The sequence below is a fragment of the Chamaea fasciata genome, unplaced genomic scaffold, assembly GCF_029207755.1.
Source record: "Chamaea fasciata isolate MVZ Bird 193981 ecotype frontalis unplaced genomic scaffold, bChaFas1.0.hap1 SCAF_25, whole genome shotgun sequence".
NCBI lineage: Eukaryota > Metazoa > Chordata > Aves > Passeriformes > Sylviidae > Chamaea > Chamaea fasciata.
Window position 1 is genome coordinate 144,816 of NW_027094110.1, and position 22,827 is coordinate 167,642.

Below are 22,827 nucleotides of genomic sequence, written 5' to 3' on the forward strand. Positions count from 1 at the left end.
GATTGGGTTCCTCCCTTTCTCACCATGGTTTTCAGCACATTGCAGAGGCAGTTTCAGAACCGGAGTTCATGTACCGATGTCACCGTTCCCCCAAAAACACTGCTGAGACACCTTTCTCTATGCTATTTTTTTGTTATTTTTTTCCTCCCATATCAGCCAGACAAAAATCGTCCCACTACGTTATGACATCCATAATTCTGGAGGTCCTGTCTTATGATTCAGTTATTAAATTATTGCTCTAAACACAGGGAAAGAGTTTTTCTAGATTCTTTTTTCTCTTGGCAGTGTTTGTACAGCAACACATCATTGTAGCCAATATCTGATTAATATTGCTGGGTTTTGTTAATAAGTTATTAGCAAAGGACAGTTGGGGAGTAAATGGGATCTAATAGAAGTTTCATAGGTTTGCCATTATACTCCATCGTTATCATTTAGAGGTAGCGTCTTTTGTAGTCATTACAGAATAATGACAATATGATAATCTTCAAAGCTCATCGTTCCAGCACCAACCTTTCCTCTGACTTATAATTAAGATGTCAAAGTTAATTTCCCTCTCACAAAGCAGAGAGTTTTCTTTCTTTGCTGATGCATCTGTTTTACAGGTATCACTTCTCAACTCCCACTGCTGGGCTCAACCTCTCTGAAGGATGAGGTGAGGGAGTACACAGTGCTACATCTTTCACTGTCAGCCCTCAAAACCAGTTTCACAAAAAAAAAAAAAAAAAAGAAAAAAAAAAAAGAAAAAAGAAAAAAGGAGCATGTCCTGTGGCTAGATGGCTCCTGTGGGTTTGGACACTATCTGTTATTGACATAAAGGTCAGGAATCATAAAATCATGAAATCATTTAGGTCAGAAAAAACCTTTATGACCGTCAAGTCCAACCATTTACCCAGGACTGCTAAGGCCACCACTAATCCTTGTCCTCAAATGCCACATGTATACATCTTTTCAATCCCTCCAAGGATGGTTACTTCACCACTGCCCTGGGCAGCCTGTTACAATGATGGACAACCCTTTTGGTGAAGACATTTTCCCTAGTGTCTCATGTAAACCTCCTGTGGTGCAACTTGAGGCCATTTCCTCTCATCCTGCTGCTTTACTTGGAAGAAGAGAGAATCATTTAGGTTGGAAAAGACTTTTGGGATCCTTGAGTACGATGTCAGGATCTTTCACTGGTCTCCAGAGTATGGTGTGATACTTTTTATTTTTAGGTGAATGAAATAGGATCCCTAAGGCAAATCTGTGCTCCTTGCATGTCAAACATACCGAAATGTTTTCATACAGCAGCCTTTTGATGTGTCTGACACCCCGACTCATGCTGGGCCTGCCTAAGTGTCATCCTCGAGAATGCCCTCGTCCCTTTAAATGTTCATGTGCACTTGCTTCTTCTCATGTATTCTTATTACTAACAGGTTTCCCAGCTGATAATGCAGCAGTGAATATATTATTCAGCCTGGATTGCTGACTTTACTGCTGGCTGTCTCCATTACAGCAACATCCTCCAGCACTTAGGAGGGGGGATCCCAAGATTCATCTGAGTGTCCTAGCAGAACATGGCTGACGCTGCAGGGCTTAATGGGGAGAGGCAGTGGGATGGGACCAGAGCCAGGGATCTCTGTCCAGACTCCACTCAGCAGCGCAGCGCACAAGCCCAGGTCCTCCAGTCCCCTGTGAGCTCCAGGAGATGCAGGAGAGGCAGGAGAAGCTTCTTGGGGCTGACTTGTGCTGCTTCTATTACATTAGAGCTGATACCACAGTGCCACATCCCTTTCCCTCTTATCCCACATGAACTGTGAACTGAGCAATTGTCTCTGCATCAGACAGGGGGACTGTGAACCTTAATTAATTTGTGGGTTTCAGTTCTTTGTGCTGTCAAAATCCAGTGTGTTTAATTCCTTCATTACTTCACAGTTAATAGCATTATTTATTTGACTCAGAGTAGTCCCCACCAAGCCTGTGTGATAGTGGGTTCCCAATTCCACATGATATGCTGGGCAGGCAGACTCCCTATGCTCCCTAACACTAACTAAAACAGGAGACAATTAGATTAAGTATTAGGAACTAGTTCTTCCCTGTGAGGGTGCTGAGGCCCTGGCACAGGTGGCTGGGAGAAGCTGTGGCTGCCCCAATTCCTGGAAGTGTCCAAGGCCAGGTTGTACATAGCTTGGAACAACCAGGGATAGTGCTAGAGGTTCCTGCTCATGGCAGGGGGTTTGGAATGAGATGAGCTATTAGGGCCCTTCCAATTCAAACCATTCTAAGAGTCGGTGATCGCCCGCCAGTAGGCCTGGGGGTCCCTCCCCAGTTGGGTTAGTGCCTGTGCATAACTTTAGGTTGCGGAAAGGACAAGGGAACATGGCCATATCTGCATGCACTGTCATCCATGTGGAAGAGGAATCTGTGTTCAATGAGTGGGGTAGTACAAGAGAGAGCTGAATGGCAAGCAGCCTTCATGTCCAGCTGCTTACAGAGACCAAGCAAGACGAAAATTAAACAGGCCATTAAGCAGCACTCCAGTGGATTAACATTTGTCTGTCTTGCTTACACTGCAGGATTTCAAAATTCCTTTGAAGTTTGCATATTAGAAAATCATTTTCCAAGCCACGTAACTTTGAGGAACAGCTGACTAATCCTTTAGGATTTAATGAGGTTAACTAACATGCACAGTTTTTTAGGGAGCTATCATTTGTACTTTGGTAGCACACATGAAAAACATTGACAATAAGTAATGTTCTGTGAAGAGCCATAATGTGAGCATGGCATCATTTTGGTAACTTTTGTAGAAGCTTCAGTTTTCCTCATAGAGCACAGGCTGGGCTTCTGATCTTGTTCAATTATAACAATAGTTAACAGAACTGTTTGCTTTTAATTCTCACTGAAGTCAATAGGATTACACTTTTCTGTTCACCAGGTTAATTTATGGTTTTGTAGTTTCCCCTCTGACTCTTCAGGAGCCCCTTCCATGGACCGGCAGAACAGCAGCAGTGTTTTCCAGCAGCTGGGGCTGATGGCAGGGGCATCCAGCACTGGTCTGACACTGGAGCCATACCCCACTCTTTGCCCAGCAGAGCCCAACTCTATCCCTGGCAAGGTCTGGCACTGAGCCCTCCCCCAGCTGAGCTCCTGGAATAACTATAGAATAAAATAATAGAATCACTAAATCTGGAAAAGACCTCCAAGATCATCAAGTCCAGCCTTCTCCGTTCAGGAGGTTGTTTGTGGAGTACTTGTGCCTCAGGTGCCTCAAGACTGAATGATGAACTTAATTTGGTATTTACAGAACACTAAAATTGCAAGTAACAAGCTGACACATAAATTCGTTAGGATGCAATTACAGCGATCAGAATGTAGGCTACTCAATTATTTTAGCAAGAACGTGTAATTAACTGCAGGTTCATGTTGAATGCTGCCTGGTGCCATGAAGCAGGTTCCAAGAATTGGCTTGTGTGGGTAAACAGAGCAGTGAGGTTTTTCCCAGAGCACAGCCTCTGGCTGAGAGATGCAAACTGATGGAAAACAGCAGTGGCTGGATTGGTGGGAGACAAGCCCGAGTGAGACAAGAGGAGTGGAGCATCTTGTCCATCACCTAGCAGCCGAGCTCACAGAGCTGGAACCTCTAGGGATGTGAGCTCAGTGCATCAAAACTCATTGGGTATTACAGCTGCTGCGCCATTGCTGCCTCATGATTAAACAGCATGAATATTAATGAGTTCTTACAGCTTCTTTGGAAAGATCTGCCTGTTATGGCTTATAGATCATAGTCGTGCTGGGAGAAAATAAAACTATGCCAAACTCTTTGCCTGTTGCTTATCCGTATCTCTCTCCTTCTGCTCATGGGAGCCTAGACACTATTCTGGAGGAGTTTCCTCAGCATCTTGTCCACTTGTGAATTATTTCATGGGAAGCTTTGACCTAGTAATAAATGGAAAATTTAGTGTGCAATTAATATCTCTGTCACCCTTGGGCCTTCGCAATCCTCATCAAAATACACATTACACCAGTAAAAATTCCATGTACAGCAGCAGGCTGTTCAGGGGCTGTGCATGGAGAGAAGGAAGAGAAAAAAGAAAGGAAATCTTTCAGGATTGTGCATAAAGCAGGAGAGCATCATAGGCGTGAGTGGCACAAGAGGACCTGGGAGCTGTGGCACAGAATCCTGTATGGTGCTGAGCAACCTGGCCTGGTAAAGGAGTCCCTGCCCATAGCAGGGCTGAGGGAATGAGCTTCAAGGGCCCTTCCAATCCAAACTATTTCATGATTCTATGAAGTTAATTTTGTTAATTGCTGTCCCTCATTCCTAGGGCAAGGAGCTCCTGGTTTTGGAAGGAGCTCCTGAGAAAGAGTGAAAATCTGTCCTCTGTCAGCGGATGTTTTTTGAAAGCACAGAGGTTGGTGGGTACCAGTCTCCAAACAATTCTCTAGCGGTTGCTGAGCTGCTGCTTCATCCTGGTTCTCTTGAAGAACGTGGAGCATCACAGAAGCAGAAATAAATAAATAGATCATTTGCTTTACACAAGGCAGGGTGCTGGATGTGCTGTATCGTTCATGACTCTCTCCTGCACAGAGCAGTCAACCAAGCACAGAAAGGAGATAAGAGCATTTGTTCCCACAAGGAACACAGAGAGGACGAGAAACAATTTTTCTGTTGTGTTCCATGCAAGGTTGTCTATAATGCCTGTGACTATTTTTAAGCCTGAGAAATGAAGGGCTGCCAGCTGCAGCCAGCTCTTGAGGGAAGGTGCATTCTGTTCTGGAGCACTGTCAGGTGAACCTGAGCAGACACTTGTGACCCAGCAGCCAACACGGGGACATTGGTGACACCACCTTCCATATCGCTGTCCTTGGCAGGAGCCTGGCTGCAGGCACTGTCCTGGCAGGTGGCACCTCGCACCTGCTACTGGGGTGACACCAACATTCACGGGGACAAGGTCACAGCAAAAAACCTTCCCAAAGACATTGCTGGAGGGAAAAGGCAATCTCTGGGTCTAGAGGAGGAGCAAGGTCTGCCGTTGTTGCTGATTGTTTTGTAAGACCGTGTCTGGCGGTATGGAGACACAGGCAGGATGAATGCATGGGCAGGATGGAGGCACAGATGGAATGGAGACGCAAGCAGGCTGGAGTATCATGTACCTGCTGGAGCAGGGCAAGGATAGCTGCCTGTGAGGCTGCCCCAGGGGCCAGGGATGGAAAGAAAAGCAGAGAACATAGGAGATACTCCAGCTCCTTTGGCAGGATTGAGCAGTCAGCCCTTTCCAACCTCTCGCCCCACTGCTGGCACACAGGAACTCTTGGACGCTGACAGCAGCTATTTTCAACAGCCTCTGACACAGTGAAGTGAGAAATCATTTTCCAGAGCCAGAATCTCTCTCTTGAGTGTTTTGGAGAGATCTGAGGCCACCCAAACTTATGCTGTAGAGTATCATGGACACTGGAACTGGCTCCACAGGGAAGCAGTCACAACCCAAAGCCTGACAGAACTCAAGGAGCATTTGGGCAATGCTCCCAAGCAGATGGTGGGATTCTGGGGGTGTCCTGTGCAGGGCCAGCAGCTGAACTCGGTGATTCTTGTGGATCCCTTCCAGTTCAGTATTATATGATTCCAGGACCACTGCAATGCCTCAACCAAGCTGTAGCCCTGTAAAGAGCCTCCTTATGGCAATCCCAACCACCACCAACACAGCTCTGCCAGGCTTGCGTGAGGAGCTACTCTGTCATTTCCTGGAGGTTTGATGTGTGCTCATCAAATTGAAAGGGATTAATAAAGAAATTAGTTTCATAAATACCCTAAACAAGTCAGATCTACATAGCATGCTGTCAATATAGATAACATTATTTAAATAATAAGTTCAGAACATTCACCTCTAAATTAAAATATCCTATTGAAATACATGCTGATTACAAGGCAAATATCTTTGTTCTAATTATCTTAATTATGAGCTTTTAATGTCAAGAATCTGAAGAAATAAAAACACTCATAATGGCAGCATGTAACAGCAATAGCTGCATCTCCTGGCACTTGGACTGAGCTGTCAGGGTGAGGAATGAACTGATTCTTGGGGAGGGCGTGGTGGGTGTGTAGGAAGGCTCTAGCGCTGAGAATGGTGTCCGCACACACCTGTCACATGAAGTGACAGTGGCAGCTTGGACAAACTCCACTCATCATCCTCATTTGTGCAGCTCCCACCGCTCTCTGAACATGGGGGAGAGTGGCTGCTTGGGAGTGGGGAGAGCAGGAGACTGCGCTGGTGCATTTGCAATTATCTAATTAATTTAATTACTTGATTCATTTCTCATTGTTTTGTCCTACCCTCGTCGCTGAGGGCCTCAGCACGCTCACAGCCAAGAATTCCTTCCCAAAATCCATCTAACTCTGCCCTCTGGCAGTGAGAAGCCACTCCCCCTTGTCCTGTCCCTGCTTGCCCTTTTCCAAAGTCCTTCTCCAGCTCTCTTGTAGCCGCCCCTTTAGGCCCTGGAAGAGGCTATGATGCCTCCCTGGAGCATTTTTTTCTCCAGCCTGAACACCGTCGGCTCTCCCAGTCTAGATCCAGAGCTGAGGGGCTCCAGTCCTTAGAGAATCTCTGTGGCCTCCTCAGGACTTGCTCCAGCAGCTCCACCTTTTTCTGATGTTGGTTCCCAGAGCCGGAAGCAGCTCTGCAGGTTGGGTCTCACCTGGGCAGGGCAGAATCCCCCCTCCGCTGCTGCGCACACTGTGCAATCAGCCCAGGACTAGGGGCTTTCTGGGACCCAGCACATGTGGCTGGTGCATATCCAGCTCTCACCCACCAGCACTCCCAGGTCCTTTACTCCAGGGCTACTCCGCAGTGACACTCATTGGGAGGGAGTGTCCTCCCTGATCCTCGGCACATTGTGTGCTCAGCTGTCCCACTGCCTTTAGAAATGCCCCTGGAGAGGGTCTCTCCTATGCTCCCAGCCTTGCAACCGATTTTGGAGAAAACCAGTTAGCTGAATGGCAGAATGGCAGGCAGATTCAGGTTGTTTTTCTTTTCTGGCTGAACCTATGGATACAGGAAATCTTTAGAGAACTTGACAAGGAAAAGCACCTCCCTTTGAACTGCCAAACCGATGGCGTGGCTAAGAATAGCCTCTGAAGGGAGAGGGAAGATGAATGACATGAGGCATTCAGCACCTTTTCTTACTGTGCAATCGTCTTGAAATTTAAAAAGTGAAATATCAAGGCACGTGCAGGCAAAGGGGAACGGCCAGTCACACCGAGGACATTTGAAGGAGGGTGTTATTATGTAAAGCAAACCAGGGAAAGGTTAGCAAATACCATTGCTTCCCTGGGGAGCCCTTCTCTTGCCAGAGCCATTAGTGCACTGGCAGGATAACAGATCCTCTCTGCTAATTCTCTAGGTCATAAGCAAATTAAGACAGAAAAGCTGATCTGCTATCAATCTACATTAGGCACAGGAATCCAGCTTACCTGGCCAGCAGCCACTGGTTTACAGAAAGTTTAAGGCTGGAATATCTAAGTCTTGTCATTAAACTGAGCCCATTTTCCTCTCAGCTCAGGCAGGCTGGGCATGGAGCTCTGGGACAGAGCTGCACGGTTCTGGCACCCCTCAGGTGAGAGCATGGCACAGGGAGAGCAATTCCCCAGAGAGTGCCCCAGGACTTCCACCACTGCTGCTTCATCCCTCTGGGGAAATCCATGGCCATGGTTTTGGAGCTATGCTCCATGTCCAGGGGCTCTGGGATTGAGGCCCCACAGGGAGGGCATGGATTCAGCCAGGTCATGCTCACCTCACCTTGATGCCAGCTCACAGTAGCGCAGCTTGCAATTTGGAAAGGGGCAGACCAGGGAAATGTTTCTCATGAGATGTGGGAAACTCCTTCCCTAGGCAGGAAGGGGTGAATGAGGGCAGGAGGAGGCAGAGTTTTTGCTAGAAGCAGCCCACGTATCTCCCAGCATGGGCAGAAAGAACTTTTGATAACCTCAATATAAAATGCTCAGTGAGATTAAAACAACACACTCCCAGGGAGGATTAAGCCCAGATCTGGAGCTGCTTCCTTCACAGACACACCACTCTGTGGATGAGTTCCCCAGCCATGACAGGTGCTGGGAGAGTGGTCTTCTCTGCCAGGACCATTCCATGGATGCAGAGAGGTTTAGGCTGGATATTAGGTAAAGGTTCTTCCCCCAGAGGGTGGTTGCACTGGAATGGGCTGCCCAGAGAATGGTCACAGTCCCAAGGCTGCCAGAGCTCAAGAAGCATTTAGGCAGGTTTTGGAGTTCTCCTGTACAGGGCCAGGAGCTGATCCATGCAGATCCCTTCCAGCTCAGGATATTCTGTGCTTCCATGATTTCAAACACAAATGGGGCCTGCAAAGCCTCCAGAGTCACATTTGCAGTGAACAAAAACACCTACCTGCACACGACACAGCATTTCAAATCCTGCCTTTAATCTCTGCTTCCAGTAACAACCTTCTCCCCATCCAATTACTTGTCTTACAATTGACATCAAAATACTAAGTTCCTAAGAACTAAAGCACTTTGAAAGTATAACCTACTTTTAAAGCAGACAAGATTTATTGTGGAAGCATTTGCTTTCTAGTCCTTGACATTATCAAAGTCACTGATGCCTCATCAGCAGCTCCGTAAGTGAGGCCTCCAAACACAGTGCCTGGTTGTCATTTGCTGGGCACTGTTTGCTGTCTGAGCTCTGCCAATGGCAGTCTGGCACAAGTCCAGACCTTTGCCCCAGAGGCGTTGGTGTTGGGTTTGGTCAGGGTGTGTTTTCAGCACAGGAACCCCAGAAAAGGCTTTTGCCATTGCAGGGAAAGGAGGTCAAACAGCCATCCTGGAAGTGCTCCACCCCTGGAAGTGTTCAAGGCCAGGGTAAAGCAACCTGGTCTAGTGGAAGGTGTCCCTGCTCATGGCAGGGGTGGAATGAGATGAGCTTTAAAGTCACTTCCAACTCGAACCGTTCTGTGAGTCCATGATCCTTCAGAAGCTGCAACAGCAGGACGGTACTGAGCAAAGAACAATTGGATAAATGCTGCTGTAGCAGGAGTCTTGACCCACAGATATCACCACAAAGTGACTATCCCAGAGGAGGACTTCCCTGTAGGGCCACACCACTGCCCCACAGCCACAGCAAGCCATTTCTGCCTCTCTGGTGGCACTAGAGCTGGTCCTGGCTGAGTCCCTCTGACTGTGTGGCAGGTGACAGCCCTGTCACCATTGCCTATGATTCTGAAAGCACATGTGACCGTGGTGTTGTGCCCTTAGCATCCTTCTGCTGCCACACACTGCCTGGCGCAATCAGGTCTATCCTGCACCCCTCTGACCATTGCTGAGTAACAGAGGCAGCCACTGGCAATGTGGGCTCACTGCTGCTAGCCCCAGCATCCAGAGAAGAGCTCAAATGAAAACTGGGGAATCTCTGCACTGGAGCAAACACAAGACTTCTGGCAGCAGTGGCAGTGATGCCCCTGGTCCACCCCTCTGCCTGGCCCCAGCTCTCATTGTAAATTGCTGCACTAACCTACATGGAGAGGCATTAACTTTCACTCCTGAAACAAGGTGCAATTAGCTGGGCATACAAGAACACCAAGTGATGCTAATTACCCTCTAAAAGTTGAATAGAATTAAGCCAGAGAAGCAGAAAATTACCTTAGTGGGATAACTGCTACAGAGTTTAACTGAACAACTATGGTAGCTGGATTGGCAATGAAGAATTTGTCTTTTAACACCAGTTCACAAGCACCTTGACTATCGCCTTTTGCTTGCTCCTGGAAATAATCCAGAGTTTTAATTAGCCATTAACTCTGCCCTGCATATTCAGCAGTGTTCAAAGAGCCCATTGTACCGGTTTCACAACCCTCCCTCAGGCTCCTTAGGCTGCCTCAAGGTGCTTTGTTGATCAGTAATTGCTTCCGATTTCACATAATTCATCACCGACCAACTCTGCTCCTTGCAGTCTCCCCGAAGATCGTAGAATTGCAGGATGGTTTGCATTGGAAGCACCTTCAAGCTCATTCCATTCCGCCCCCTGCCATGAGAAGGGACACCTTCCGCTTGACGAAGTTGCTCCAAGCCCTGTCCAACTTGGCCTTGAGCGTTTGCAGGGATGGGGCAGCCACATCTCTGAGCAGCCTTGCCACTGTCTGTCCCAGAGATGGGCAGCAGCCTTCCCAGGAAGTCATGGTTCCTGGAGCTTTGCCACCAAACCAAGCTCCAGCCCCACCCCTGGGGTGTTTGCAGTGGTGTTGCTCTCTGCCAGTGCTCCTGCCTTGCAGAAGGTCCCAGGTCCCCACCAGATGTGATGGTGACAGGACTTACAAAACGAACTGGGATCTGCCCCAGGTTTACTCCCCTGCAGCCCTGAGGAAACCTGCTTATTGAGATGCCCTCCAGCTGCTATGCCGTCCAAGTGTTTTCTGACTCCAAATCCTTCCCTTGCACAGGTCTCTTCTCTGGCTGCTGCACCCAAAGAAACCTGAAACATCTGTGTAGGAGCCAGAGCCCAAACAGGGCTACTTTGGGGCTCTGTATGGTTAGCAGGGGAAAAGGAATGTGTTGTAGTCGAGATGGCCACTGCACTCAAAGTGCTTTAATAAAAACCTCAGGGAGTTTCAAGTATCAGCACCATGTCATCTAGAAGTCTTTCTTACATTTTCTATGTAACAATCTTATGGGCAGCTCCACACAGCTCTAGCTCTTTCTCTCCTTCTTCTCTTCCTCCTTCTGTAGTTCCAGCTCACTGCTCTCTGTTCCTAGCATGGCCACCTAACCCTGTCTGTCCCTCATACCTTATCTGTCCCTCACACCTTATCTGTCCCTCACATGACCTTCTGTCCCTTCGTCCTCACAGCACAGCCAGCAGACTCTGTATTGGGGGAATTACTTGCTCTCTACTAACTCACTCTTTTATCACACCCGTAGCTGTGAAGACAAGGCTGTTCCCACTCTTTGGTAATTAACACAGTTGCAGTATATCGGAGGCAGGATTACCTTTAGCACTGTATGTGTCTTACCACATGAATGTGCCACGAGCAGCCAGTGACAGCCCTCAGCACAAGTGATTTTCAAGACTGATCAGCCATGGTGAATTGAAGTTCTTGCCCTTCAGATCACAGCACTGAGCTCAGGGCTGCATCTCAGCACAGCCCACTCAGGACTGGGCTTCCCCATAAAAAGCTGGAGATAACAGGGAGTTTTATCCAGTGCAAAGCCACACGTATCCGAGACCTCAAGGAATTTCTGCCCCATCTGTTCTGGGCAGGTAGGAAGCACACAGTACAGTGCAGCTCCTGGGACTTTTAATAGTAATTAACAATCTGTTCTACTCAAGTCTTGGTGGTAAGGGGCTAGGAAAAGCTGTCTGCCAGGATCTGGAGCAAGAAGACCACCAGAATGGCTCTGATGTGGCTGCAAATTCTCCTGAAATGAGAAAGATCCATCTCTCCGAAGGGCTGTTGCCTCAAGAGCCTCCTGCTTTCCATATTGCTCTCTGAAGTTCATATATATAAACCGTTTTTGTTCCCATCGATGCTACTCCTGGTTTTATGCTTATGGGAAAAGCTCATGGAATGTGCTGTGGGAACTGAAGACTTTAAAAAGCAATTTGAGAAGCAGTGCAGGGAATGTGCTCCCAAGAGCTGCTGCCATTGCTCAGCCTGCTGTGCAGGACTTGCTGTACCTGCAGCACCAGCTGTTTGTTCCAGCCTGGTTCCAGCTCTCTCCATTTACAAGATGCATTATTTACCAGCCTTACATGCAGCTCATTTAAAAATCAGATTTATCAGCAAAATAGTAGCACTTGCTATGGTGGCTTCCAACAAGAGTGTTTTGCTGTGCTTGTGTTGACTCGGCACTTTTCTGCCCAATTCATCACCAAAGGGCACTAGCACAGAGCGCTCAACCCCTTCCCAGCCTAGGGACTCTGCTCACAGCACCACTGGGATATGGACCACCTTGGACTTTGGACTTCCACCAGCAAGCCAAGCAGGAGGAGGCCCACACCAAGGGAATGACCTTCATGGAAGCACAATGAACTCAGTGCTGCAAAGAGCCTGGATCCACAAGTGGATCCTATTTGGGCAGCTGGATGCTGAGCTCAAGGTACCATCAGTCTGTCCTGCTCCACAGCACCCACAAAGCAGGGTTAACGCAGTTTGTCACATGTACCAGTGGTGGCAACAGGTCCTGGGGAAGGGTCCCAGGATGCAGCACCGACACCAGGGGTGCCATCCCTGTGCCCACTGTGGGCAGATCCCTGTGTGGCTGCCTGGGAGAAAGGCTAAAGGAACGGCTAAGCATTGGCCACACTCCTATGCAGCTAGGAAGGGTATAAATGTGTATGGGAAGATCCAGGCAGTTCCTGTAAAGCTGCATCCCGGAATGCGCCCACCACCTGCCCTGTGCCTCATGGATCTCCGAGTTGCCACTTCCCACAGCTGGGAGCGAGGTCTGCCCTGCTCCTCTTGTTCTGCAGCAGTCCAGCATTGCCTGGTCTGTTGTACAGAGCTTGGGGGGAAGGAACAGGTCACACCAGCTGAACCACGCTGCAGGAACTGCCAAGGACATTTTAGCACATTATGGGAAGTGTCAGTCACTTTGCAAAGGTGGGAAGGTTCATGGAGTGAAGTGTAACTGGAGCTGCTCGGCAGCTCAAGATCCACCCTGGAAAGGGGATACTAGTGCTCAGAGGAGCAGTGTCCCTGTGTGCTCCGTTCCCAGCCAGCACCCTCTACCCTTTTCCTCCACCTCCAGCTCCTTGGACCAGGTGCCTCACTGGGCAATGGCCCAATGCCAGTCTTGGGTGGGAACAAACCAAGACCCTTCGAGAGCAGCAGCTGAGCCATGGGGACAGAAGCCAGAGCCAGGGCCAGGGCCAGTCACGTTTGGGCCACCCATGGCTGAGGGGCCCACAGCCACCTTGGCACACCTACACCTTCATTCTGCAACACGTGTGTGGACACCCACTGCTCCAAGCACCGCAGCCTCTCCTGTGCAGCCAGGACCAGGAACACACTGTAAACACACATAAATATTTATTGTTCAGAGAGAGAGTTTTTGCCACGACCCAGATTTCTTTCCCCCTGATGCCTCACCAGGACCCAAGGGGGTTGAATGAAATGGGAGCTTGGATGTGGACACGCACGGCTCACCTCTGTCCATAGCAGCCCCCAGCCAAAATCAGCCAGGATGGCATATTTTCCTTGACCACTGTCCCGTCCTCACAGGGCTTGTCTTTGAGCCAAGGTAGACACATGCCTCCAGGTGCCCCAGTGCTCACCTGCAGTGGGGACAAGCACAAAGTGGGAAGGTGGATGTCCTGCTCCCTGTGGGGCACAGGAGGAGAAGCTGGGATGCTCCAAGCAGGATCAGCCCCTTTCCTGCATCAGGCTTCTCCTTCAGGAGAGATGCCCGACAAAAGTTTCCCAGCCTCAGACCCACCTTGCTGCAGCATTGCTCAGTTGTTTTCCCCACCTGCTCAGGCCAGGGGCAGGTTGACCTCCCTGGGAACACCCACAGGCACTAGCAGGGCAGAACGTTGCTCCCCAGCTCCTGCTCCAGCTCGCAGTGGAGTTGTGTCCTCCAAAGGCAGTGCTGCCTTTTCAATGATAAAAGGCAATTTCCCCAGACGGAGCCAGGAGATTACTCAGCCCTTCATGCGCCTCCTCTGCAGCTGACAGAATGGGAAAGACTTTAGGAAGATGCAATTTGACAGTAACACAAAACAACAACAGCATTAAGGGAAGAATAATGGCAAAGGCATCTGTCAAAAACCTCATATTCCTTAACCAGGAGAAAGAAATCGGAACAGTCAGACCCAAGCAGAGGCTGAAAGGGAGGGCAGGAGTGCAGCAGGGAGCCAGGTACCACTGCCCATGGGGCATCCTGGCCACCGTAGGATTTCAACTTCGGGATGTGGACGCAGGGAAGACTGGAGGACCTTTATGTCACCTCAGCCAGCTCAGCATCTTGCTAGATCTATGGCCACAGAGTCCAGGGGAGGGAAAGGCATCACTGTGCATGACGCAAGTAACGTTCCACATCCATCAGGGCAGGACCTGGTGCCATGAGCCAGCAGCAGACGCATGGCATGGGGGGAGCCAGGCACCAGGTCACATGTGTCACGGCTGCTGCAGGCTGGCTGCGGAGGAGGATGGAGCCAGGCAAGATGCTGTTGCTTCAGTCTCTGTGAAAACAGGCCAGAGGGTGTCTGGTGGTGTTGGAGAGATGAAAGGTATCCAGAGGAGCTGGGCTCCATGAGGTTATGCCAGCTCAACAACCAGGGGTCTGCAACCCAGGAGCTCACAGCAAGGATTCAGGTGCCTGCTGCCAAGAGGGGACTACCATCACCATGGGGACAGCCCTGGTGACACTGGGGGAAGAGGAAACACGTTTTAGCTGGCAGCACTGGCAGCCCTTGGACCTCACCACAGTCATGAGAGCCGAGCAGGGTGCAGCAACAGGGGCTGGTGGGCAGTCTCCAGAGCCCTTTTCCCCTCAAATCCAGGAGCAGGGAGACATGTCACTGCCGATACTGCGGTACAGCAAGGCTCAAGCCACTGAGAGTCCTGTCTGGATGAGGCTGGCCTGATCTTCCCCTAACAAGGGCACTGCGTTTATGGGTGTTTATGCGCCTTCCACATGTAATTTGAGCCCCTGCTCAGGAGTTCACCAGAGTTCAAATCTCATGAATGGTGCTGCCATGGAGGGACCTGCCCAGCACAGCCTAAGCTCCCTGGTCCTCCCCAGAGAGGAGCCAAGCAGCACCTCACCAGTCTGTGGGAATGCTGGTGTCAAGCATGTGGAGCATGGCATGGCCCAGACAGGATCCCATTAAGACTCTGTTATGTCTCAATACTTAAACTTAAAAAAAATGGGGGTGTGAAAGAGCCCCCAGTGAGTGAGGATCTGATTCACTTTTGGATGTGGGCTGCATGTCACGAACTACATGAATACAAGAACCAGAATAAGTGTGGTTGAGAGGACTTGCCTCGGAGAGAGGCAGCACTTCCGGAGCGTTTCAATGAGCTTTTGGGCCCTGCTGAGTGAGGGATTCCCACTAAGCAGAAATGCTTCCATCCCATCCCCTCACAGAGATCTTCTCCGGAGAGGGTGTCCTGGACTCTCACTAAAGATCTTGGGGACCCCCCAGCATTGGAATGAGGGTCTGACTGACAGCACAGTGGGTGCTGCAGGCAGATGCTTAGTGTGAGGGACTGGGGGGAACTCCCCATGAAGCCTGTAATCCCCATCATGAAGCCACACGGGAACAACACATCCTGGTGTCTAAGGTTCCCTTTGCCACATGGAGCCAACAACTGTGCAAGCCTCTGTCCCCTCTGGAGCCAGGCCCCTGCAGAGCCTGATGCTCATTTCTCCCAGGCTGGTTTAGCATTAAGTCACTGGGGTCATGACACCCATTATACAACCCGCTCATGAAGATTGTAGCTGCTTTGGGCAGCCCAACTGGCCCGGGCGGGTGCTGCATTGGGAAGCAGCAGAGGGAAAACCTCTCCAGAAAGTCGCTGGCACGGCCCCAGCACCACCAAGGAGCTGCAGACCTCTGCAGCTGTGTGCAGTGCCAACACAGGGAGCCAAAACACCAGATGCAAGAGTGACATCTGACTTGGAAGGACACTGAAAGCCCCTCACTGTCAGAAGCAGTGTCCCGAGGTTTTACAGCCTGGGCACAGGCACCAGAGCTCTGGGAGCAGAGGCTCAGCCAAAACCTCTCTGGATCTGGCCATGTCAGAGCATCTGAGAGAGAGGACACCTCCTGCGTTATCCAGGCTCCTAGAGCTGCTGCCAGTCAATAAAAAACAGTGAAGCGTTTGATAATTGTATGCCTGGACAGACAGACAACACAGGACTAAATGAAACCTTTATTTTAAAAATATGATTTTTAATTTAAATGCAAATTGGGTGCTGCATTAGCTGTAGGTCACTTGCACTGACACACTACTTAATTAACAGGGATGAGGCTTAGGAAGCAACAGCACAAATAGTTGGCCCTTTCCTGGGCATTAATTTTAATTAAAATTTTTCAGGACAGGATCAGTCCTGTTCTACAGAACAGCTCCTCACCAGGTTCAGCCAGACCTTTTCCAAACCATGCATGCTGCCAGGGATACTCTCAGCAGGCTGTTAGCTATTAATGGAGCAGGGCACATTTATTTCTGCATCTCAAAATCCCCTTTGGCAAATCAGAAATCACAGCACTCTGCTCAATAGATGCTCCTGCAGCATCCAGCGTCAGGCAAATGGTGTCAGTGATAAATCTGTGCAAGGACAGCGGAGATGTTTCCAACTACTGGGGTGAATTACATGGATAAGTCTTCACAAGATATATTAAACCTAATGTGAAAGCAAGCCTTCCACGAGATGAGCAGAGCAGTTATCCTGTATTTCATGCAAGTTATGTGCAAGGGGATCTCGTTCAGAGATCTGCCTTTGCCAAGAGAGATGAGCTGAAATGAGAGCCCTGATCCAGGAGGGAGGATGCTCTGATCTCTGGTCAACGCTCCTGGCATGGAGCTTTAACCCTTCCCTCAGCCCAGCTCTGCCTCATGGGAGAGAGAAATCCTGACGTGAAACACCACCAGGAGAGGAGAGGGCAGAGCAGGAGCGACCCTGCCCCTGCAGCTATGCCTGTCAGTAACCACTCAGAGTCCAATCACTGCCATGTCCCTCACAGAGCAGATAAATGGCAACTCATTGGGAGAAAAATGAGATAAACAGTGGCCTTAATAGCGCTCCATTGCCCTCCAAATAGCAACCTCAGCCACGGCTGCCTCTGGGCACAGCAGGAAAAGGCCTTTGGATTAAAGGACATGCTCTCAAGGTTGTCCCTTCCTTGCTGTGCTGTGTTTCAGCTCATTTCCATCCTGGTCAGCTCCAAGCAGATCCAGAACCAGCTGAGTCAGACACACAAAGAAGCAGTGGGTGGGAGCCCGGGGCTCGGTGTGTGCCAGGTTTCTGGAGAGCTGTTCCCTTCTTCCCTCAGTGTCCATAACCTGGAGGGCACAAACTCACCCATCCTCCTGAAGGGTGTTGGAAATCTCATCTCCAATGCACAATAGGACCTAACCACCTCTCTTCTCACCTGGGAAAGCCCAGATGAACATTCACGTCATGTTCACATGCCCATCACAGCCTGCAACAGCAGACATCCCTGTGTGATCTCTGCCATCATCTGCTCCGTGTTGTTGGGACTTGGTGCTCCTACGCCACCAATGTCTGGCTGGGGGCAGCTGATGTTCTCTGGGGCGGTGACCCCCACTGCTGGTGTTCCCAGTGAGCCACTTCGGGGCCAAAGCCATAAAAATTAGGATTTGGAGTTCATTTGTTCCCTGTACTCCTGGCTGCCTATGAATACATGGGTTCATTCTGAAAAAAGACCCTGTGTATCTTCCAGCTTCCTACATGTAGGGAACAGCAACCTGGAGTTCAGGGAGCTCCCAATGCAGGTGACAGCCATGGTTGCCTTGGGATTGGAGTCCAAAGCCCCCGGGGCTGGGAGCCCCATGGACCCAAGGACTGTCTTCTTCTTCCAACTCAGCTATTTGCTTATTCCCTTGCTAAGCCCAGACCTGAGGGACTTGGGGCTCAATTTAGCAGAAGGTGAAGCCATAAACCCACAAATGAGGGGGTAACTTTTCCAAGTGGGAGTCTGGAGGTACCCCAGGGACACATGGGGCTGCTCCCAGGGGGGGCTTCACTGAGCCCCCTGCCCCTGCTCACCTCCCCATGTCACAGACCCCTGCCCACCATGCTGCGCTCATGAGCTTCTTCACGCCATGGTACCTAGGCTCATGCTCACAGCACCAACCGTCAGACCTGAGCATCATCCAAAGGGGCCACGAACTCCTGGGGGAGGAGAAGCTGGCCGGTGAGAGGGAAGATGCTTTAATGAAGCATCCAGCATCAAACCACTGAAGGATTAAAGACAGGAAAGACTTGGATGCTCCGCAAAAACCCAGTCATTAGTGAAGCCCAAGGGTAAATGCAATTGTTTTCTGTTGTTTTCCTGCCTTTGATGACCCAGTTTTTACTCTCATCAGCACCAGGCTTGTGTTAATTTTTAAATATGCTTGGGTAACTGAGAACATTAACTATTCATGATGTTATCTGCAATAGCTGTTGGCTCTCACACTGTGCTAGGGAGAGCTGAACTTGCCAGGGAAGGCAGTAGCTGGTTCTTCCTGAGCATCTTGTTGAAAAGAGCACAGGGGTGGGGTTCCACAACACTCCCGGATAAATCAAGGCTTGTGGGGCAGGTTAGGATCATTGAGGCCATTCTCCTGCAATTGAGATGGCTTGAAAATACTTAAGAGGACACAAAAAGCTGGGATCTGGGGAATGCTGTGGACACACTGAATGCTTCAGCTCCAGGGAAACCCCAGTATGGTTTATAAATTCAAGGGGCTCCTCCTGAGGTGGCAGGTGACTCTGCTGCCCCCTGCCCAGCCAGGTAATGTCCTAGTCCAGGCAGAGGCTGGAGGAATCCCTGGTTATCAGGAATGTGAGCTGATGAATCACAGAACCATGGAATGTTTTACGTCGGAAGGGACCTAAAAGCTCATCTTGTTCCACCCCCTGCTCATGAGCAGGGATACTTTCCAGCAGACTAGGCTGCTCCAAGCCCTGCCCAACCTGGCCTTGGGACACTTCAAGGAATGGGGCAGCCATGGCTGCTCTGGAAAATCTGTGCCAAGGCCTCAGCAGCCTTACAGGGAAGAGTTTCTTCCTAATATCTTATCCTTCCCTCATCATCTTAAGGCCTTTCCCCCTTGTCCTGTCACTACATGCCCTTGTTCAAAGTCCCTCTCCAGAATAAACATGGAAGTCAGTGTGTCTAGGGTGGGGGGAACAAGGCACATGCAGCTCTTGGGAACCCTTTCCCTGGGTGTAAACATCTCTGCCAGGGAGAGCAGGGGATGAAGCAGCTGCAGGAGCTCAAGTTAACCTGGGAAAAGCCAGACGATGCTGAGATCCGGGAACAGGTACGAGAGTAAAGAACACAGGACAGAGTACAGGAGAACAAAGGTGATTAATTATCAGAACATGAACAAGCGGAAGAATGCAGTGAGAGAGAGGGAGTTATTAAAAGAAATAAACAGCTCATGCTGGTTTTCAGGAGGGATTGGGCTAGCAGCACCTCCCACAACCAGCATGTGGGAGATGCTCCCACAAACTTGTGCTGACAGATTATTGCTGGAAAGAAAATCTCCTTTTCAGAGGATCCAAAGTGCAGGAGGGCAGCATTGGAAAAGCAGGAAGAAAGTGTGGGGAATACAGCGATCTGCAAGGCTTCTGGCCCAGAGTCAATACTACCGCGCCTCCCCCATTTTCCAAAAAGGGTACAAGAAAACGGAAATAAGAATAACAGAATCAGAGAACGGCTGAGATGGAAACACCCTCTGGAGGTCACCTTGTCCAAATCTGAGTCCCAGGACCATGGCCAGTTGCCAAAGTTTTTTCTATTTTTTCCCCCCTGTGAAAATTAAATACCATAGGACAAAATATAATCCTTTGATTTGCAAACTAACAGAGTCACACCGAATGCTCCCGGTATACAGCATTTTATTGTTTGGACGTATGTTACAATGGACAAACATATATTACATACGCTATACAAAATATACATTCTAATGTGAAAAAAATATAAATAGACAATAGGAAATAGCAAGAGGGAAAAGAAGCAGCTTTACTCTTGCTGCTTCTGACCCCTCAGTTCCTGTACCGGTAGTATCAATGCTTTGGCATTGATTGAGGCAATTGCTTGTTTTTACTGAAAAAAGAAAGGCCACTGTCCCCTCTCCAAAGGGGAAAGAAGACGCACATGATTTTCTCCTCCAAGTCTACCAAATAAGTTTTTCCACAGTGCAGCAAAGTGTCACCTACTTAGAAGCATCAGCTATTTACAAGCAGCTTATGGACTTCAAATGCTCAGGGAAGGATGTAAATGTCTTAATTCAGGATTCAGCTTTTATAGGCCACTCTCTCACAGAAATCAGAGCAGCTTTAGCTGCACTGTCTGACAGCCAGCATAGTCCTGGCTCAGACAGCAGTGATTTTAAAGCCCTGGTCTAGGCCAAGCAGGTCTCACCTACCTAAAGGGAATTCCCTTGCTCCAGGCAGTTGTACCCCAAGTGCTCCCAGGGTCTGGACAATGCCAGCTGCACTGTGACAGATGTGTGTGAGCTCAGCTCCTACAAAGAGAGAGAGGAATGAAAGAAACAGGAACAAGCATTTGCCAAACGGTGATGAGAGAGCAGCAGCAGGGATGTGGTTTTCCCACTCCTGGGAATCACACATGCCAACAGTGCCCTGTCCCAGTAGCCTGAGTGACTGGCTGAGAGAGCAGCCCACAAGGATAAGGCTTTGCTGCAGCTGTAGTTTCACAGCGTGACCGTTCTCATCTGGATTTAAACTGACAGTGCTGGGTCCCTGCAGCAGGGATCACTGGATTCAGAACAAGCACTGTGCCTGAAATGCCGTCTGGGAAGGAAAAGTCTGGAGGAAATAACAACAGAAAGAAGTGAACTTAAGATTCTTTTTTTTTTTTTTTAACCTTTCACCTGTCAGAATCCAAAAATTTACACACCTGTGTTTCTCTCCATTTTACCCAAAAGTCAAGGACAATTGGATCCCCTTCCCACTAAAGCTGCTGTTTACCAAAGCAGCCAAGCTGGCTTTGAGAGCATGGGAAGAGCCCTTGAAAATATTTGCTCATTTAGAAAGATTTGACTATTATTCCTGTCCAAAGAGCCATGGGAAAAGCATCATTATTCCCAGTGTTTCCCCACGCATTTACTCAAATACTTCACCACAGTCTCTAAATTCAGCTGTGATTCTGCACAGCTAGACCTGACAATTGAGTCACAAACCCTTCAGTCCAGGAATGGATCAACGGGAATTTCACATACCTACAACTGAGCTGGGCCAAAAAGAAGTTTCTCTCTTTATAGAAGTGTCACACAGATGGTTTCATTTGGGTACAAATCCTACAGCTCCAAAGCAGGCAATAGTGACCAGGAAGGAAGCATCTCACTCTAAAGGCATGACCACAGAGCACAGTGTACCCACTGAAAACACATAGGAGTCCTTTAACACCTTCTACGAAAAGGGGCATTTTCCCCCCCAAAAAAGAAGTTTTCACGAAGTCTTCATAATGTCATTGTTCTTCCTCATTTTGTCAGGCCCATCTCACTGGAACTATTGAGTCTGAGGTTCCTCTCTCTCAGCAAGATTTCTCAGTAGCAAGGGGTCCCCTGCATTGTGTCATTTCTCATCTGTCAAATATTTAAACATTTTGACGACATTAAGGTTTAAGGGAACTATTAGCTCAACAATTTAGCCTGATATTTTACAACAGAAAAGGACCAGTGTTTTAAACTCCATATGCCTTTGGCTATGCAGAAGAAATAAGTATCAAGTGCTCTCTTAATTTACCTCACGCTTTCCATCACCACATTCTTTTTAAAAGTTCACTTAACTGTCAACTAGGAAACATATGGAGACCCTCTCAATAGACACAATACGAAGGGGGATTTTATAGATAAAAGCTTAGATAAACCTTGAAACACTGCTAATATCATGAAATGGATCAGCCTGCCGCCAGGTCAGCTAGGCACACAGCTGTAGGCAACAATGAAATTCATCAATATCACAGTTCTACCACATATCTATTAGTAAATGCACTTCTTTTCAAAACAAAGACAGCTCTATTCCCTCACAAACAAGCTTTTGGTTCCACCAAGCCCCCCATACGGCTTGATATGCAGCTGTCAAGACTAACAGTATGATACATACTTTGGCATAATAAAAAATAATTTACATTACAGCCAACACATTTATATGCTTAGTGTATACAAAATATTTATAAATGCAAGTTTATTTACAACTAGAATCCGTTATTCGTAGAAGAAAACAACCCCCAAATTTAGACTGGCAACAGACACCTGCCAACAGTCTAAGGAAGAAAAAGCTGGCCAAGAGTTTTATGCTTACAGTTCCAGGGGAATTCCATGAGGAGGCCCTGATGGTTTGTTTCCAGGCAGACAAAGCACTGTGAAACAGCTACACACATCACTGAGAGCTTTCCAAAGCATGCACCACCACAAAGGCTGCTTCCAGCATCACACAATCCATGTTTTCATTCTATTTTTGTAGATGGCACTAATTATCCACATGTTCTCTGGTGCATATTCCCATTTTCCAACGGAGAAATCACAGAAAAAAGGGCGTGTGCCACCTCCTCCAAGAGTCTGACTGTTAGTACTTGCAGACACATACAGGAGCATCTTTGGCCTTGGGGTTAGTCCTGAGGTAGTAAATACAGTCAGTCAACCTGGATTTGCTTTCAAGGCTTTGTGAGCGTTTTATGTGGTTTCAATGTGGTCATGAATGTTCCGTGTCCTGTTAAAATCAAACTTCTCCTCCTGCAGCCTGTGGCAGGGTCTGGGTGAGGCCCGGACCCGGTCACTGCTGGCGGTACCGTCACTCTGCAGTGGCTGTGCGGCCTCGTGGGCCAAGGGAAGGTGCAGGAACTGTGGGTGAGAGCAAGCCAGGTCTCTGCTGCCTCCCCCCCACAGAGGAACCTGGAAGGGCTCTGAGGGAGAAAAATTAGAGGATGAACAGGAGCAAGTTCACAGAATCAAGAAATATCTTAAGTTGGAAGGGACCCTCAAGGGTCGAGCCCAACTCCTGGCCCTGCACAGACACCCCAACAAATTCCACCCTGTGCCTGAGAGCACTGTCCAAACATTCTTTGAGCTCTGGCAGCCTTGGAGCCACGACCATTCCCTGTTCAGTGCCTGACTACCTACTGGAAGAAGAAC

At 48.9% G+C, this 22,827-nt stretch overlaps 1 protein-coding gene across 7 annotated transcripts in view; it reads right to left on the bottom strand.

The window, feature by feature from the left end:
- The window catches only part of LRIG2 (leucine rich repeats and immunoglobulin like domains 2), a 50,093-nt gene that overhangs the window by 4,951 nt on the left and 22,315 nt on the right, over positions 1-22,827 (bottom strand). For 5 of the 7 annotated variants that reach the window (XM_066203780.1, XM_066203781.1, XM_066203787.1 and 2 more), the window contains one exon: positions 22,222-22,598. The exons of 1 other annotated variant lie outside the window; for it this stretch is intronic. In XM_066203780.1, the coding sequence (XP_066059877.1) occupies positions 22,369-22,598 (230 nt within the window). In that variant the 3' untranslated portion in view covers positions 22,222-22,368. Of the gene's footprint in view, positions 1-19,550; positions 22,599-22,827 lie in introns of those variants that run through there. One more of the 7 variants, XM_066203782.1, reaches the window with a different exon arrangement.